At 46.1% G+C, this 17,264-nt stretch overlaps 1 protein-coding gene across 5 annotated transcripts in view; it reads left to right on the top strand.

Annotated features, from left to right (window-relative positions):
• The window catches only part of RGS6 (regulator of G protein signaling 6), a 620,371-nt gene that overhangs the window by 575,168 nt on the left and 27,939 nt on the right, over positions 1-17,264 (top strand). For all 5 annotated transcript variants that reach the window (XM_058293121.2, XM_004452000.5, XM_012522723.4 and 2 more), the window contains exons 15-16: positions 1,430-1,616; positions 16,664-16,753. In XM_058293121.2, the coding sequence (XP_058149104.1) occupies positions 1,430-1,616; positions 16,664-16,753 (277 nt within the window). The remainder of the gene's footprint in view (positions 1-1,429; positions 1,617-16,663; positions 16,754-17,264) is intronic.

Below are 17,264 nucleotides of genomic sequence, written 5' to 3'. Positions count from 1 at the left end.
GCCAAAGAGGGTGACGCAGGAAGCTAGCCTGGGGGGTGGAGGAGACCCACTCTCCAGCTCCAGTTACAAGTCCCCACGTGAGCAATTCACCAAAGTTAACAGCTTTCCAATTCTTCCCTCCCGTCTTCTCTCCTGGAGGGAACGGGCCTGCATTACTACAGAAGGCCACTGTGTGGCGCCTTTGAGCTGCACACTTGGCTCCAAAGAGCACAGAAAAACAGGCTTAACCTTTGGGAAAAAAAAGTACATCTCACTACAGGTGAAATTCCACGACAGATTGAATGCACTTTCCATCGTGTCGTGGTTCAGCTTTTCTTGTCCCTGTACTTTGGTTGACTTGACTGTGTGATTCCCAAGGCTGTGGAAACCATGGGACTGAGGACCTGTCCTCGTATTTCATTGATGGGGGAACTGGTCTGCCCTGTTCACTGGGCAGACGGGGTTCCACCCGGACTAAGTCCTCCCCTCCCCGGGGCTACTTTGGGAGCCATCCTCAGGGCCTGGGAGGCTTTCCCTCAGGTTGCTGCTGCTCTCCACAGAAAAGAGCTCATCCCCAGCTCTCCCAAAAGCTCCACGAACGTGGGTGCTGAGGTGAGGGATTAAAGCGCAGCAAATAAGGCAACGAGCGGGAGATTTTTCTCCCTGGCACCCCCTGGAGAATCTTTCAGCAGAAGGCTTCCCCGTGAACCTGTTCCCCATGAGCCCACCCTCAGGGCTACAGCCATGGATGGCGCGCCAGGCTGAGCACGGAGGTGACCTGAATAGGCTGGGTCCCTCCTTCGACGTCACGAGTGGCTAGTTCACTCCAGCTCAGCGATCCTTGAAGATCCCGGGGTTCTGCCTCCTTGGGTGGGCTTTCCTTCATTTTGATGCTTCCAGCTGATCCCAACCAGATTTGACAAAGGGCCTCGCGTTGTCTGTGTAGTAGCAGAGGACCACGTGTGTAGAGGTGTTTTCTTGCAGAGGAGGTTTTACTCCCAGGGCCCATTTGGCAATGCCTGAAGACATTCTTGGTTGTTCTAACCTGAGGAGTGCTTCTGGCATCTGATGGGCAGAGGCAAGGGGTACTGCTAAACATCCTGCATTGCACAGGATGGCCCCTGCCAACAAAGCTGGGCCTTTTCTGGCCTGAACATCAATAGTGTTTAGGTTGAGAAACCTTTATGCAGAGGGAGAGACATCTCATTATGGTCCCTGGAAGCACATCTATCTCTTTATGTGCACTTCGTAAGAAGATTCCACAATAGTAGAGCACCCTTTGTATTTTCAGCAATCTCTGTCATCTCCATGAGCCCGATGTAGTGGCCTTAGGGCAGATTGGGGGATAGCGGCAGGATGAGTTTCATGGGACGTCCATTCCAGGACCTATCTCCAGCAGGGTCCAGTGGTGAGCCCCAGGACTGATGGTGTGTTTATGCTTCTGCTTCAGGTTCTGGTTGGCTGTCCAAGATCTCAAAAAACAGCCCCTGCAGGATGTAGCCAAGAGAGTGGAAGAAATCTGGCAAGAATTTCTGGCTCCAGGAGCCCAAAGTGCAATCAACCTGGATTCTCACAGCTATGAGATAACCAGTCAAAATGTCAAAGATGGAGGGAGATACACGTTTGAAGATGCGCAGGTTTGCAGTGGTTCCGTCCTAAGGTCTTCATTTATCCCCTCCACCACCTGACCCTTTACGATGAGTCTGAGGGATTCTGGGTAGTGGGTAGTCAGAATTTCAGGTTTTGTCATCTCTAAGGCCATCCGCGGAAGCCATTCCAGGTAGGTGCACAGTGAAATTCTAATAGGATTGCTTTTCTGGATTCTACGTTTTAGAAATATAGCCAGTTATATGCTTTATCCCTTCCCGGAAAATCCCAAAGTGTTTTACAACATCTAAAGTCTGGTAATAAGTTGGTCATAGACTCTCCGAACTACAACAGAGTGCGGGGGCAGAGTGCATGGGCAGAGTGCGCGGGCAGGGCCGGAGTCAAACCCACATCTAACTCCAAAGCTCACACTCCTAACCGCCGCTCTGTGCTGCTTCCATCGTGATTTTCAACCAGGCAGTTAATGTTTTTTTGAGCGCCTATGTATTCTAGGCCCTATGCTATGGGATGAGCTATCACAAAGAACAGACCTAAAAAGAAAAAAAAATTCCCCCACTCTCACGGAGGTTTCAGGCTAGTGAGAGAGACAAAATAGCAGAGGGTAAGTTCAACAGCACGAGAAGTGCCCCAGTGGGGTGAACTCTAGGCTTAGAGGAAGCCCACAAGAAACCCCTAACCTCGGACGGCACAACCGGGCACAGAGTCTCGCGAGGCTGACATAAGAAACAGAAGCCACGGAAGCTATGCCAGATAGCAGGTTTTATCCCGAGGGCTCGAGGTGCCGTGTTGAGCTCATGATGAGCATCAGATCAGAGTTTCTTCCTTGCTGGCCTCTAATTTCTCTTCCTCCCACTGCCCACATCCAGTTATGAGGCTTTCGGTTTCACTCCAGTCTCCCCAACTCCACCCTCATCGCTTTCACCTGCGGGTTCCCAGCTAGGGAGTCTGGGCAGTTTGTCCTCTCACACATCTAAGTTAGGAAACTCGGTATAGCTTCACTCATGCGAACAGCGGCATGGGGGACTCAACCAGTGTCCCTTGTCATCCTGATATGCCTTCTCCTTGGCTCAGAATTGTGGATTGAAAATACCCACCAAGCTCAATGCCATCACCCTGGTCATGAACTCTATCTAATGCCTGTGCCAGGCTGGTTTGGTTCTCTAGTATTTCGTGCCTTTGCTTTATGAAATCACGAGTCCTTCACACCCTTGGCAGCTTGCAAGCAAAATATGTGTCATGAGAACATTTTTTTTCTGATCTGTATTTTTTAGTACGGAATGCTTCATGAATTTGTGTATCATCTCTGGGTCGTTCCAATTTTAGTGGATGTGCTGCTGCAGTGAGCACTCTGATCTATTTTTGTATGTGTGGTGTATATGCTCCCAAATTCTATATGCATCTAGCTCAGTGAGGAGGGTGATGGAGGAGCGCCATGGGGTTTCCTAGAGGAATGATCTGAAGCTCCGGTCTCCATAACTCATGAAACCTAAGAAAAGAGATACTGGTGGGTACCGTGAGGCACTCACCAGTGTTATCGTTCTGAGAGTGACATCAGGAAGGATTTACTTTCAGCTTTTATTGTGTAAACTTTTAAACATATGGAAAAGTGGCAAAAGCGGAACAACAAACCCTCACATACCCGCTTCCAGGCTTAGCACTTGCGAACCCTGTTTGATCTGTGGGTTGGCTCCGCCCTCCTTTTCACCTACCACTAGATTACTTTAAAGCAAATCCAAGACATTATATCATTTCATTTCTAAGTACTTAGGTATGTAGCACTAATAAAATATACTGACAGTTTTGTTCCAGAATAGCTGCAAAACCATTATCGCCCTTAACAAATTAGCAATAATCTTAATGGCATCAAATATCAGGCAAGTTTCCAAATCTATGATAGTCTCATAAATGCCCCTTTCTTTAACCTATTTTTAAAAATTAGAATCCAGATAAGGCCCACACATTCCAATAAGTTGACATGTCTTTTAAGTACCTTTTAATCTACAGGTTCCCTTTACATCTATTTTTCTTTCCTCCTTGCAATTTATTTGATGAAGAAATCAGATCCTTTGTGCTGTAGAGAATCCCACAGTCTGGATTTTTCTGATTATGGCTCCATGGGGCTATTTAACATATTCTTTTTCATCTGTCTTCCCAATAAGTTGAGAGTTTGGTTTAGCTGTTTAATCAGATTTAAGTTGAGTTTTGCAGGCCAGACTACTTTGTGTTGTATTGTTTTCTCCTATAAGAAGGCATATTATGATTGGTTGTCCCTCTTTTTATGATTTTAGGAGCCACTGATGTTTATTGCCTAGATCCATTAGTTAATTAGAGGTTACAAAGTGGTGATATTCTGTCTTTCCTTCTTTATTTATTAGCTGGAATAGTTCTATGAAGAAACTTCCTCTTATCTACTATTTGATTACCTAATAGTACAGTTCATATAGGAAAGACAAGATAAATATTTGATTCTTTCCCTTTATTGGCCAGTTTTCAAAATAATGAGTTGGTTTCCCAGCATCTTCCAATTTTGACAAATTGATTTTGGTTTGGTTTGATTTAAATATTTTTGCGAAGTAACACATTTAAACATAATTGATGTGTTTCAGTCCAATTTGTTTATTTTTCTTATTGATGCTGGAATTTTTCCTCTCTGGCCAATGAGAGCCTATTTATGGTGACTCCTTCTGACATGACCCTAGCAGTCTTTGATGCCATCCAATAGCAAGGAAGATAAGATGTTCCAGACCCAGCCCCAGACCTGGGATCCGCCGTTTCTCCAAGGATCCCTGGTTCCTCCTAGTGGGCATGTTTTTAGAGACCACGTTCTGGCACTTAAGAGGTTCATCATCATTCCTAGGCCTTTTCAGTGAACAAAGCCAGGAAATAAGTTGTTGTTTAAGATAAAAATGCGTCATGAGTTTATACTATTACTTTCCATTCAAATTCAGAGCTGTAAGCAATTCTCTCTGACTTCTTCATTCTTACATCTGTATCTCCTTTCTCCATACTGAGAATCCTGTCTCTCCATACTGAGAATCCTGTTGTCTTATCCTAAATTACCAGAGAGCAGAGTCAAAATCAATAATAGCACCAACCATATGATCTCTACCTTGTTCTTTTATTGCTGCATATAGTACTCCATTATGTGGCAGCACCATGGGTTAGTCAACCAGTCCTCTCTTGTTGGACAATCATGAGTTTTGTAATTCGAGAAAGATTTGGGGGAGCAGATGTGGCTCAAGAAGTTAAGAACCTGCCTCCCACATGGAGGTCCCAGGTTCAGTTCCCAGTGCCTCCTAAAGAACACAAATGAGTAGACAACAAGCAGACATCAAGAAAAACAACTAGCAGACAACAAAGGGGAAAAAAAACAACCAGCAGAGAACATGCAAAAACACTGAGCAAGACAAGCAGACAACAAGCAAAAACAGAAAAAGGGGGAGCAGATATGGCTCAAGCAGTTGGGCACCGACCTCCCACATGAGTGGTCCTGGGTTCAGTTCCTGGTGCCTCCTAAAAAAAGATGAGCAAAGACTACTAGTGGAAACAATGAGCAGACATGGAGCAGAAACAATGAGCAGACATGGAGCAGAAACAATGAGCAGACAGATGAGGGAGCCATATGGGGGAAGAATGAGCAGGGAGAGGCTGTGGCTCAAGCAGGTCAGTGCCTGCCTCCCACAGGTGCAGTTCTCAGTGCCTCCTAAAGAAAAAACAGACAAGGGGGCCATCTCAACAGAGGTGGGGGGGGGGAGCCCAATGGTCCATGAGCTCATTTTTAAAAAAAGAAAGATTTAGTGGGAGATCTTGGAAAGTCAACATGTCCCTTGACAACTTTCTGAATATATCACTTCATTAGTATGGTGTTCTGCCATTTTTCAGACACTTTCAAAAGCATTATATCTCATTTCCACATCAACCTAGCCTAGACTTGAGAATGCCCTAAACATCCCTAACTTTTTTTTTTTTAAGATTTATTTTATTTATTTCTCTCCCCTTCCCTCCCCTGCTCTCTGTCCATTCACTGTGTGTTCTTCTGTGTCCGCTTGCATTCTCATCGGCACTGGGAATCTGTGTCTCTTTTTTGTTGTGTCATCTTGCTGCATCAGCTCTCCATGTGTGCAGCACCACTCCTGGGTGGGCTGCACTCTTTTCACGTAGGGTGGCTCTCCTTGCGGGGCACACTCCTTGCACATGGGGCTCCCCTGCATGGCACAGCACTCCTTGCGCGCAACAGTACTGCACATGGGCCAGCTCACCACTAGGGCCAGGAGGCCCTGGGTTCGAACCCTGGACCTCCTCTATGGTAGGTGGATGCTCTAGCAGTTGAGCCACATCTGCTTCCCTACCCCTAACTTCTTAATATCTGTTAGGATTGGTCTTCCATGTATTCAAATAAAACACTCTTCTTAAACCAATTTCTGCTTTCGGCCTGTCCCCTTTTGTTTCTTAAGACTTAAGAATATACAAAGTGCTTCTTACTAGTGGTATAACCTTGAACAGTTTACTTAGACTTCCTGAGTCCCCATATCTTCCTCTGCAGAACAGAGATAAAATGGTACCTGTGCAGGGGTGGAATGAGGATTAGGTGAAATAAAACATGTCAACAACTAACTCAGGGTCTAGCCCAAGGTAAGATGCAGTAAATATTTACTATCTTATTTTCCCAATGTCATGAATATTATTATTTTTTTTTTAAAGATTTATTTTATTTATTTCTCACCCCTCCCCAACCCCCCACCCCCATTGTCTGCTCTCTGTGCTCTCTGGGTCCATTCGCTGTGTTTTCTTCTGTGTCTGCTTGTATTCTCATTAGGCGTTTCTGGGAACCAATCCTGGGACCTTCCAGAGTGGGAGAGAGGCGATCTTTCTCTTGTGTCACCTCAGCTCCTGGTCTGCTGCGTCTCTTACTGTCTCTCCTCTGTGTCTCTTTTTGTTGCGTCATCTTGCTGCACCAGCTCTCCACGTAGGCCAGCACTCCTGCATGGGGCAGCACTCTATATGGGCCAGCTCACCACACGGACCAGCTTGCCTTCACCAGGAGGCCCCGGGTATTGAGCCCTGGACCTCATACATGGTAGACAGGAGCCCAGTTGCTTGAGCCACACTTGCTTCTGCATGAATATTTTTTTATTACTATATGCTTAACATGTTTGATGAAAAAAATCAAATAATTGCACCCAGAGGTAACACCTATTTTAGAATATTTTTTTGCTAGATTTATGTATGTTTATGTATGTGTGTGAGTGTGTATGTGTGTGTATAACAAAATAGGGTAATTCTGTAGCCTGCCTTTTAATGTTAAACCAGGGGTCAGGGAAGTTTTTTCTTAAAGGGTCAGATTGAAAAGATGTTAGGTTTCGTGGGTCACATAGTCTCTGTCACAAATAGTCAACTCTGCTCAACAAAAGCAGGTATAGTATGATAACACAGCAATGTAAACAACTTAAACAATAGATGTGGCTGTGTCCCAATAAAAGTTTGTTTCTGGACATTGAAATTTGAATTTCATGTAATTTTCACAAAATATTCTTCTTTTGATTTTTTTTCAACCATCTGAGAATGTAAAAACTATTCTTAGCTCATGAGAAGCACAAAATCTGGTGTGGGATTTGAACCATAAACCGTCATTTGCCAACCCCTGCGCAATATAAATTACAAAAAAGATAAGTAATGACAATTATTACAACTTAGCAAGACATGCAGAATGATATGGTATAGAGGACTGAGGGTAGGTAATCTTCAGTTGATATGGCCAGTTGGTTAGAGGAGCCTTCGTTTTGGCATCATAAGAGCAGCATGTCCGTCTTTGCAAATGTTTCGAATCGGAGTTGAGCATTACAGAGCAGACCAAGGAGAAATCGGCCCGTGTTCTAATACTCACACACCCTTACCTGGCCAGCTCGGCTACCTGCACCAGTGCAGAGGTGCAGTGTAGAAATTTCTAGGTGAGGAACACATGCTAAAAGGGGGTTCAAATCCATAGGAAGCTCTCTGAAAAGCCCACTACCATCAAGGACTTGCTCTCAGATTTCCCAACTTGCTGGCCCAGAGTCTGCTACTCAAATCGCACCACCCTGGACTGAGGACTCATTGTACTGAGACCTGCAGGAATACTTGTCCCCAGAGAGGGGCCCAGACCTGGGGCAGAAGGTCTGATTCTATCCACCATATGCTTTTTCTAGAATTGTATATTGAAGCCCATTAAACTTACTCTCTTCAGTTTGCCCTCCTGGTAAGTGGAAGGATGATGCCTAAGCCTTTTGTACCACTCATTGGGATCAGGAACTCTGGGTGGCTTCCTCAGAGACCCACCACGGTGGGCAAAATGCTGATAGAAGTATGAACACATGCCCAAGCGTTAGCGCTCAATAGCCGGAGTGAAGGCGCAACCAGATTTATGGATCCATTTGAAGTGAGGATGGTGGGGGAGGGGGAGGTGCACAGGCTCCTTTCATGGGTTATTGTTGTTTTTTTTATTTGACCTCATGCATTGTTATAACAAAGTTAATTGCCTGTGTTTGCTTCCTGTGGAAATATTTCACAAGACACCCTGTGAACATATGGGCCCAGCATTTGTTCTTGTGTTTTTGCAGACCCATTTGGCTTTTTTGAAAATTTGAGCCAAGACCAAATCTTCCATAAATGTCTGTGGGCTGTGACCATAGCCCTCAGCTGTTTGCTGTGTTGTTCCAATTTCATATATTTAACCTTGTAAGGGTGGAAAAACCAGCAAGGACCATGACTTTTTTTTAAGGACTCAATTTTTTTAACAGTTTTATTGAGATATATTCATATACCATATAGTCCATCCAAAGTGTACAATCAGTGGCCTTTAGTATAATCAGAGAGTTGTGCATTCATCACCACAATTTTACAACATTTTCATTCATCCAAAATTAAGGACTCAATTCTTCATGCTAGGAATGGAGTTCTCTGTTCCCAATTGTGGGCATCAGAGAACTTGTGCTGTGGTACCAGGATTGTCGCCCACTTGCTTTGGGGTCTTAGGGAAGGGCTTTGACTTTTTGTGCCTTCGTTTCCTCATCTGTAAGATGGGGGTCATGTCTACTACAGCCTGCCAAGGATTGTGGAGAAACTAGAAGGGCTAATAGCCCTGAAACTCCTTTGAATAAGTAAAAAGTGCTTTATAATCTTTTTTTTTTTTTCAAGTACCAGGGCTGGGGATGGAACGCAAGACCTCGCATATGGAAAACCAGTGTTCAACCACCGAGCCACATCAGCTCCCCTGAGTTGGTTTTGTTTGTTTGCTTGTTGTTTGTTTTTTAGGAGGCACTGGGAACCAAATCTGGGACCTCCCATGTGGGAAGCAGGTGCTCGAGCCCTTCAGCCATATCTGCTCCCCTGCTATATGTTCTTAGGTGTGAACTCACAAAAGGCTAATGGCTTTAGTATTTCCTGGGGTCTCATAATTCCAAGCTGGATCAAAATCGAGTTCTCCCAAGGAGATGCTTGCTCTTGGAAGGGGTTTCTTGGGGAAGAAACCTAGTTAATGTAGGTGGGAGGCTTTGAGGTGGGAGAAGGTGAATCTGATGGTGGTGGGCAGAGTGGACTGGAGCCAGGAGAGAGATCTAAATCTCAGGGCGTGTGATCTAAAACTTTGCTGGCAGTTCTGAGAGGAGAGCGTTAAACTATGGGAACAGCTGAGAACTTACGGCTTCCTCTTAGAGCCCTTGCCTCTTTCCAGAGCCCTGCCCAGTCTCCATGGGGAAGAAGGAGTCAGATGGCCAGCTCAGTAGCTGTTTGGCTTTGATTTATAAAGCGTTAGAGTATCTGAGGATGTGCCAAGGATGACTGTGTCCCTGGGTCCATCCAGGAATTCACCCATCTGCCCACCCTTCCATTTCATGAGTCTACATTCTCCCATTTGAATTGGGAGATACTGATCTGTTCTGTATGAAGTTCTATACTGAGGGAGATGGCAAAGGAAATAGAAGCATGGATGGCTTTTTGCTATCAAGCAGAGCTTGTCTAAAGTACCTCATCCTTTAAAAACAAAGCAAGCAAGCAAACAAACAACAACAAAGAAGCAGGCCTATGAAAACATGTCATTGAGATTGCATAGGATTAGAAATATATCCATCAATTCATTTGACAGACAGATTGGTGAGACCAACCCTGACTGTTGGCTTTGTTCCCTGCAACAATTCCCTACAACACTAAAGGAATGCTTTGCATATTTTTCAGGCTTTAAAAAAATTTTTCCTTGACAACTCAGTCCAGAATTGTAACACTCTCAGTTGTACTTTTCGTACTAGGTGCTCAATAAAACTGATTAAATTACATTTCTATAAGATGCCAATTCAGCAAAACTTGGAACACCCATAGGAGTGCCAAATGTTCTAAGCTCCAGGAACACAGAGATGCAAAGGAGGGTCCCTTCTCTTAAGCAGTCTTCAATCCAAATAATAAAAGTTCACCTGGGCCATTGTCAATGCATAGAACGATCCAAGAACACCTCAAGGCCAAAAGGTCAGGGTGATGAAATACAGCATCAAGTCTACACCCACCTTGAGCAAACAAGAAGCCTCTAGCCAAAAGTTCCTATTATTATGACCTAAACTTAGATGTCCAAAAGCTGCTCAGTTAAGGAATGCAAGGCTTCTGAACATTTGCCGTGTTTAAAAGCCAGAGCCCCGTAGAGTAGGATTCCTCATAAGTGGAAGTCTTCCTAGCCTGGTGTAGGTCATTGGTCTTTGTCCCAGTGGTGGAGGTGGTGCCATTGTATGCCAGGATCACAAGACTGCACCAAGTTTCCTGGCATTTATTCTTGATTGGAGGGCATTTCCTGGTAGACTTCCATGCCAGGCATATTTTAGCAAAGAATGCCACGGTACTGCTTGCTCCAAGGATTACTCATTTGATTCTGTGGGTGGTTTTATTTTAGGGGGCTGAACAACAGAGAGAATGATGTGTTTTGAAAAGAAAAAAAGCAGTGGTTTGTGATCTACTTCTGTTTATTACCATGCAGACAAGTAGTTCCTGAAGAGAAAGCATCAGAAAATTAAATTCCAAAATTTCTTTGTACATATCTGTTGGTGCTCTTGAGCATGGAGTTCTTCCACTAAGCCTGTGACCTTGAAAGGGAAGGAAAACACTTTTCTAAATTAACCTCCCATGGTATTTGGGTAGGAAAAAAGGCAAATCTGTCAAAACTAGCAATTCTTATCTAAGAGTAGGGATTGAGCAGCATCAACATAGAGTGCCCTTTTGGCCAGTCAAATTGAACATGTTTATGAAAATGCATTGCAGGTTAAAGGCAAATGGTCATTTACTCTCACACCTTCTTATGACCTTGAGTGACACAGGCCTCTGTGTCATGCTTAAGAGGATAAGGAAATCCAAACGGGAGCTTCTCACCAAGACCCACCTGACCCTAAAAGAGTCATCCAAAGCTCCATCCATGGGGAGCCACAAGCTGTCATCTTTCACTTAAGTGGATGTTCAGATTGTTTTGGCATCTTTTCTCTTGCCTCTTCTATATTTATTAAGCACTCCTGACTTGTAATCCACTTCAAGTCCTCAGGGTCCTATGGTACCACCCTCTGTCCTCCTCTAGGACCCAGGCTGAAAAGAATTTTAATTTGACTTCAGCTAACCTTATCTAAGATCTGAAGACCTTTGACTTGAGATATTTAGAATCTCTTGAAAGGTGAGAATCAGGGACCTTCTGGTGATGGTCCTTGATACAGCCTTGCTGCGCTGCCTTTCCAGAGTCCCAGTTAGCCTCAAGAGCTTTTCCAAGTGGAGACCTTGATCCCAAATGGCATCCACAACTTTCTTCAAGTGGAAGGCAAGCTGCACATGGCCTGTTTGGTGGGAAACCAGAGCCTGTGCCTGTCCCCCCGGGGACTTGGTCATTGCCATCACCAGCAGTGCTGGCCATGGACGGTTCCTACAAGGAAGTGCCCTCTATGAAAATGGAACAGCAAGAGGTGGTGGCACCTACTACCCAGGATGGGACTGGAGGAGGACCGTGACCTTTCTGCTGATCAAGTATCAAGGAGCTGCAAATTTCATGTTTCATCTGGGCTCAAGTAGCACTCACTCCCCTCAGCACCTCAACTCAAGGACAATGAAAAGCTGCACGTCATGGTGGAAAGAACCTGAGCTTTGACGTCACGCACCTCTGGGTTCAAGTCCTGGCTCTGTACTTTCCTTGGCCAAGTCACTTCATCTTTTAGTTTCAGTCTTCTCATCTAGAAAATGGGACTGTTTAAACCTAAGCACAAACAGTGCCCACAACTCAAATTGAACAGATATACTCTGCATCCCTTTTCCCCCTCCCCCAGGAATCTTTTGGTCTTCAGTCTCATCAATATGTCATTCCTGATGAGGACAGTCCCAGCACGAAGGCCAATTACTCTTTTTACTTTATTTGCATATAGTTTTCAGGGTGCTTTTTACTTACGTTTCCTCGTTTAATTGTATGACAGAGCCGGAAAAGAGCAGAGCCAGGACCTGAATCCAAGTCTTTGACTCCCAGTCCAGTCCCCTTTCCACCACCCTGTACAGCAATTCCACATTCTGTCCCACAGTCTTTTTTTCCTTCAAGGGACTATAAGGGACCCAACAGTTCCCAAAGTCTGGTCATTATTCCAGGAAGCTTGGGTGTGGAAGGCAGAGAGGAGGCACCTACACCTGCCAAAAAGAAAAATAAGGCACTTACCAATCACAACAGGGGCTCTTAGCAGCTGTGCAGTGCCCAGCTGAGTGGCTTCCCGCTCCAGGAGGATATTGTGAAGCTGGGAAATGAGATTCGGGCTTTTTTAGGAGCCCACAGGAAAGGGGAGGACATGAACCGTTGGGCCGCTCGGGCGTGCTAGTGGCCCCAGGCCCCTGGCATTTGGCTAATTACCTTCCCCCAACTCTTGTGAGGGTCACTGGGTTTTGTCTGAAAAAGAAAGCAGGTTTCCAAATGAGGACTCTTGCAGCAAAACACTGATCTGTAGCAGGTGTGACTTTGAGACAGCTTGTACCGCTGGCGCCTTCCAGCTCCCTCAGGGGTCTTAGACCTTCCCGATTCCAGTGGTCCCTGTTCCGGCTTCACATCTCAGGCCAGCAGACCCCCCCCTCACGGGGAGCAGGCCCAGGGAGGGAAAATGGAGGTGGGGCGTCTCATCAGGGGTGACGGCCCTGTGCCTTAACCGCCAACCACTCCCGCATCTAAGATTTTTGGCGCGATTTAGGGCCCTTGCGCCTTGGTTTTTCAAACTAGGTGCCCTCCCCATTGTGTCAGGAGGGCAGCTGGGAAGTCCGGTGGGTCCACTTGTTCATTGTCAGCTCAGTCCTTTTTTCTTTAGGGAGGGAGCAAGAAAAGGGAAAAAAATGCTTATTTTTCTCTAGCCCCTTAGGAATTCCCTCTCAGCAGGGGCTCAGCTAGTTTTGCCCATGACTCTGTTGCATTTTGCAGATTCTGGGTATGCAGTTCCCTTACGACCACTTGTCTGCAGAACAGGGGAAACAAACCAGAACCCCTCATAAGTCAGTCAAGGTCACTGCCAAGAGCTTTTGCACACTTGCTCTCCCTGGCAGTGATAAACTCATTGCATTTGGGAAATGGCCAAAGACCCTGACTCCTCTATCAATTCTCATTCCCAGATTCCCAGAAAAATCTCAGCCCTCTGCTCAGCCACCTCCTGTTTACTGTCTTTGTTTCCTAGACAAAGCTGGCAAGGAGGGAGGAAAAGAGTTCCAGAACTGGGTACATCAAAGGCTCCTTTTCTCTGCTTGAGGGAGGAGAAGGAAAGCAGGGAAGAGTCTCCATCCCCAGACTGTGGGAGAGAGAGGCCCAGGGCTGAGGGAGCCTGAAGTCCTGGGCTCATGCTGGGGGCATGGGAAACCGGCAGAGATTCTAGGATTTTGCCTTTCTTAGCCCTGGGCCTTGGATACACTGTTATCCCTTCGGTTATTTCTCCCTCTTTGGGTAATTGGAGACTGGCAAAATGATGGCCAAGGCCAACCAGGGAGTCAGCAGGGAAAACCAGCTCATGCCACCCGCCCTCCACTCCCTGCACTCTCCCCACCCCATCCCCACCTTCGCTCTGGCTTTGCAGTTGGCCATTTAGCATGCTGAGGATGAGCCTCAGGCCCAAACTGCTCCTCTGACCAGCGTCAACCCCCTGGAGAGAGGACCACCTCTGTCTGCTGCCCTTTCTTCCTTGTCCCTGCCCTGTCCTTCTCACTGAGGCTGATCAGACTTTGCAACTGCAAAACTGGGCCTTCCCTACTCCCCATGGAATTGGGAGCTACATTTCTCCCAGTCTGTGCAGGTCATCCTGCCTTGAGAGGGATCTTTCTGGTTCCTAGACCACCATTCCCCACCCTGGCAGGGCAGGTCATCCCCAGTTACATCCCTTCATTGCACGCTATACTTACACTTCTCTGCAGCCCTAAGTTCAATTGGCTATGTACACATGTGTGCAATGTCTGTCTTGCCAGATAGAATCTAAGCTCTATGGCAGCCAGGACCTATTCAAACTTGTTCAGGCTGCAATCTCAGCGTAGGGCACAGTGCCTGGCCGAGAGTAGATGCTCAGTAAATAGCTGCAGAATATTGTTGTGATTGCGCGTTTAGACCTCTGCTCTATCCAGCTCTTTTTCAATTGACCCATTCTTTCTTTTAATGGACCAGGCTTTTCCTGCCCATGATGACTGTACAGGAATTCACTGGATAAAGGGTAAAATTTCTTAGCAAGGCCAGAAGAGCTGAGCTAAGAGAGGTTTCCTTACTCCTCTTGGGGTCTTAGTAGGTGTTTTGTGAGTTACCTTTGGAGGAAGCCCCTTTTAATGCCTCTGAGAAGTCAGTACAAGATGCAGGGACCTGTTGCTTTGCAGAGGCATTTATACGGGATCCAGGAATTGACAGGCCTCCCCAGGTGACTCCAGAGGCACCTGGGTTAACATTTGTATGTTATAATAATTAAAAGAGAACAAATAAAAGCAAAGACCACTGATATCCCTCTCAGTTTGGGCACTGAGGCATTAGGGATGAGCCAAGATGCTCTCAGCTTGGGCTTCCTTTGAGCTGAGTATAATCTCCACTCTCCTTTCCTATGGAAAGCCAACCCTTAAGCCAGAATAAGGATTGAGCCCGCAAACTTGCCGAACATTACATTCAAGCAAGTGTTTTGGGGAACCAAGAAACAATGTGGCCATTGTGTAAATTCAACTAGTATTTGACCAGTGCTAGCCACTATGCATTTTTAAAAGGTAAAGCACCCTGTTCCCTCCCTCCAGGAACTTAAACTTGACTGTGGTAGATTTTTGTCTCAAATCTGAGTGAGCTATGTTGATGCGAAATCTATTAAATCAAAACATCAGGACTGTCCCAAGTCTCAGAACCAACCTACTGTTTAATTTCACTTTAACGCTAGCAGTGGGGCTGGCCCCACATTCGTGGGGTTACCACCCCGTTTTTTTTAAAGATGGGAGGAATTCAGGAAGCGTGAAGCCGGTCCTCAAACAGGTCTGCTTGGGGTCCAACTGAAGATGGGGTGGAGAAGGAGTCACATGTGGCCAAGACGTGTCTTCCTTCCACTTTCGTCTTCTCTCATGGTAGGCAAGGAGAGGGTCTTGGCAAGCCCTTGCCGTTGTCCCAGCTTCCCCTGGGATGCAGTCGCAGTCTAGCCAGCTATCTCTAAAATTTGCTCGCCAGCTGATGGGCAGGCTCTGCCTTCCCTTCCACGCCCCTTCCTTGGGAAGAGTACCTACAAGGTCCTCAAGCATCAGCCCTGCCTCTCAGCTGACACCCCCTCCTCACTGACTGGCTCTCCATCCCCCCCGAGCACTGGGGCCTTTCACCAAGAATGTTCTCCCCCGCCAGGCCAGCTTCTGACCTCAATCCATAGGGAAGAAGGCCACCCAGCCTCCTGACGGATCCTCTCTTGGGGCAGCCAAGCTTGCCTGTGCGGCTGAACTGAAGAACAGTCCAACTGAAAAATAACTCTTTTCAACCAAGAACTTCTCCCCTTCAATGGACCAGGCTTTTCCTGCCCTTGAAAGGACAGATGTGTTAGAAAGGAACCATGAGAAATAGGAATTAGCTGGAAGTTGGGTGAAATTTGTTGCCAAGACCAGAATGTAAATGCCTCTAGGAGCCCAGGAGAAGAGATGGCACAAGGCCACAGCATCTGCCCTTCCTGGATGTCAGCCTCAGGCCTGGCATATTTGCCCACATGCTTCATAATCTGGTTGCCAAGGGCACCCGTCCAGGACACACAAAACTGACCCGATTGCATCGTTGTCTGTGGTCGTTGTTATTTTTTTTATTAAACGTTTTATTTTGAGGTAATTGTAGATTCACATGAAGTTGAAGGACATAATACAGGGATCCAGTGTACCCCTTGCCCACTTTCACTCAGTGGTAACATCTTGCAAAACTAGAATATACTATCACAGCCATAATATTGACATTGCTACAATCCCCGATGTTATTCAGATTTCCCCAATTTTACTTGTGCTCATGTGTGTGTAATAAGTTCTATGCAAGTTTATCTACTTGGGTAAAATGTGTCAAGACACAGAACCATTCCATCACCAAAAGGGTCCCTCCTGTTGCCTTTTATAACTGCACCCATCTCTCTCCTTCTCCTCTCCCACCCCTACCCCCTGCCAACCATTAATATGTTCCCAATTCTATCATACATCAGTTCAAATATGTTATTTAAGTGGAATCATACAACATGCAACCTTTGGGATTCTTTTTTTCATTCATCATAATTCCCTTGCGTTTCATTCAAGTCACTGCATGTATCAATAGTTCACTCATTTTCATAGCTGTGCCTGGCTTTTCATCACTAAGCAATACTGCACCCCAACGTAGCACCATTACAAAGCCTTTGAAACATGATCCTCATAGATCTTTTACACTATGACTGAAAATATGTTTTGTTTAGTATTTCTGGCTGGAGAAAAAAGTGTTGCCAGTTTTTCAAGGCACATACAAGCATACTCAGTTGCCTTTGTTTCTTCCTAAAAACAGTGGTCAGTTGGGTTGTAATTTTCTTTGACTGACGGTTCTTTCTCGTGTCTCCCTACCCTCTTCCTCCCCCAGGAGCACATCTACAAGCTGATGAAGAGTGACAGCTATGCCCGCTTCCTCCGATCCAACACATACCAGGACCTGCTGCTGGCCAAGAAGAAGGTATCTTTGGGAAGGGCAGGCTTGCCTTTCCTCGCACTGTTGACTCTTGCCTGCCGCTTGCTGCTGGTGTGAAATGAGAATATCATTCCTTGGGGTTTATTTATTTTCTCTTTTCTTCTTTCCCTTTTCCTTCTCCTCCCACTCCAAATAAAAGCAATTAGTTATGTCACCACCCCATCCCACCCCAAAGTCCAGGATGTGGCATCCTATCCCCTTTGTCTCCATCTGCAGTGCCGCCACGGGGATGGTATGGCAAAATTCTAAGGCCACAGTGGTTCAGCACAGGAGCAGGGCTGGCAGTGACACCCAGTTGGTCCCTTAGGAAACCAGAGAGAGTCCTTCATTCAAAGCCCCGCCCCCTCACCACCAGCTTTCTCTGACTGACCATTCCCAAGATGAGTAGGAAGCATGGTTTGGGGCAGCCCCTTCGTTGGACTGAAAACTTTGTAGATTTCAAGGGGCAATCTACTCCCTGAAACCATGCCTGGGATTGTTGCCCGCCTGGTTTCCC

Source organism: Dasypus novemcinctus, chromosome 3 (assembly GCF_030445035.2).
Source record: "Dasypus novemcinctus isolate mDasNov1 chromosome 3, mDasNov1.1.hap2, whole genome shotgun sequence".
NCBI lineage: Eukaryota > Metazoa > Chordata > Mammalia > Cingulata > Dasypodidae > Dasypus > Dasypus novemcinctus.
This window is presented reverse-complemented; position numbering and strand designations above follow the sequence as displayed.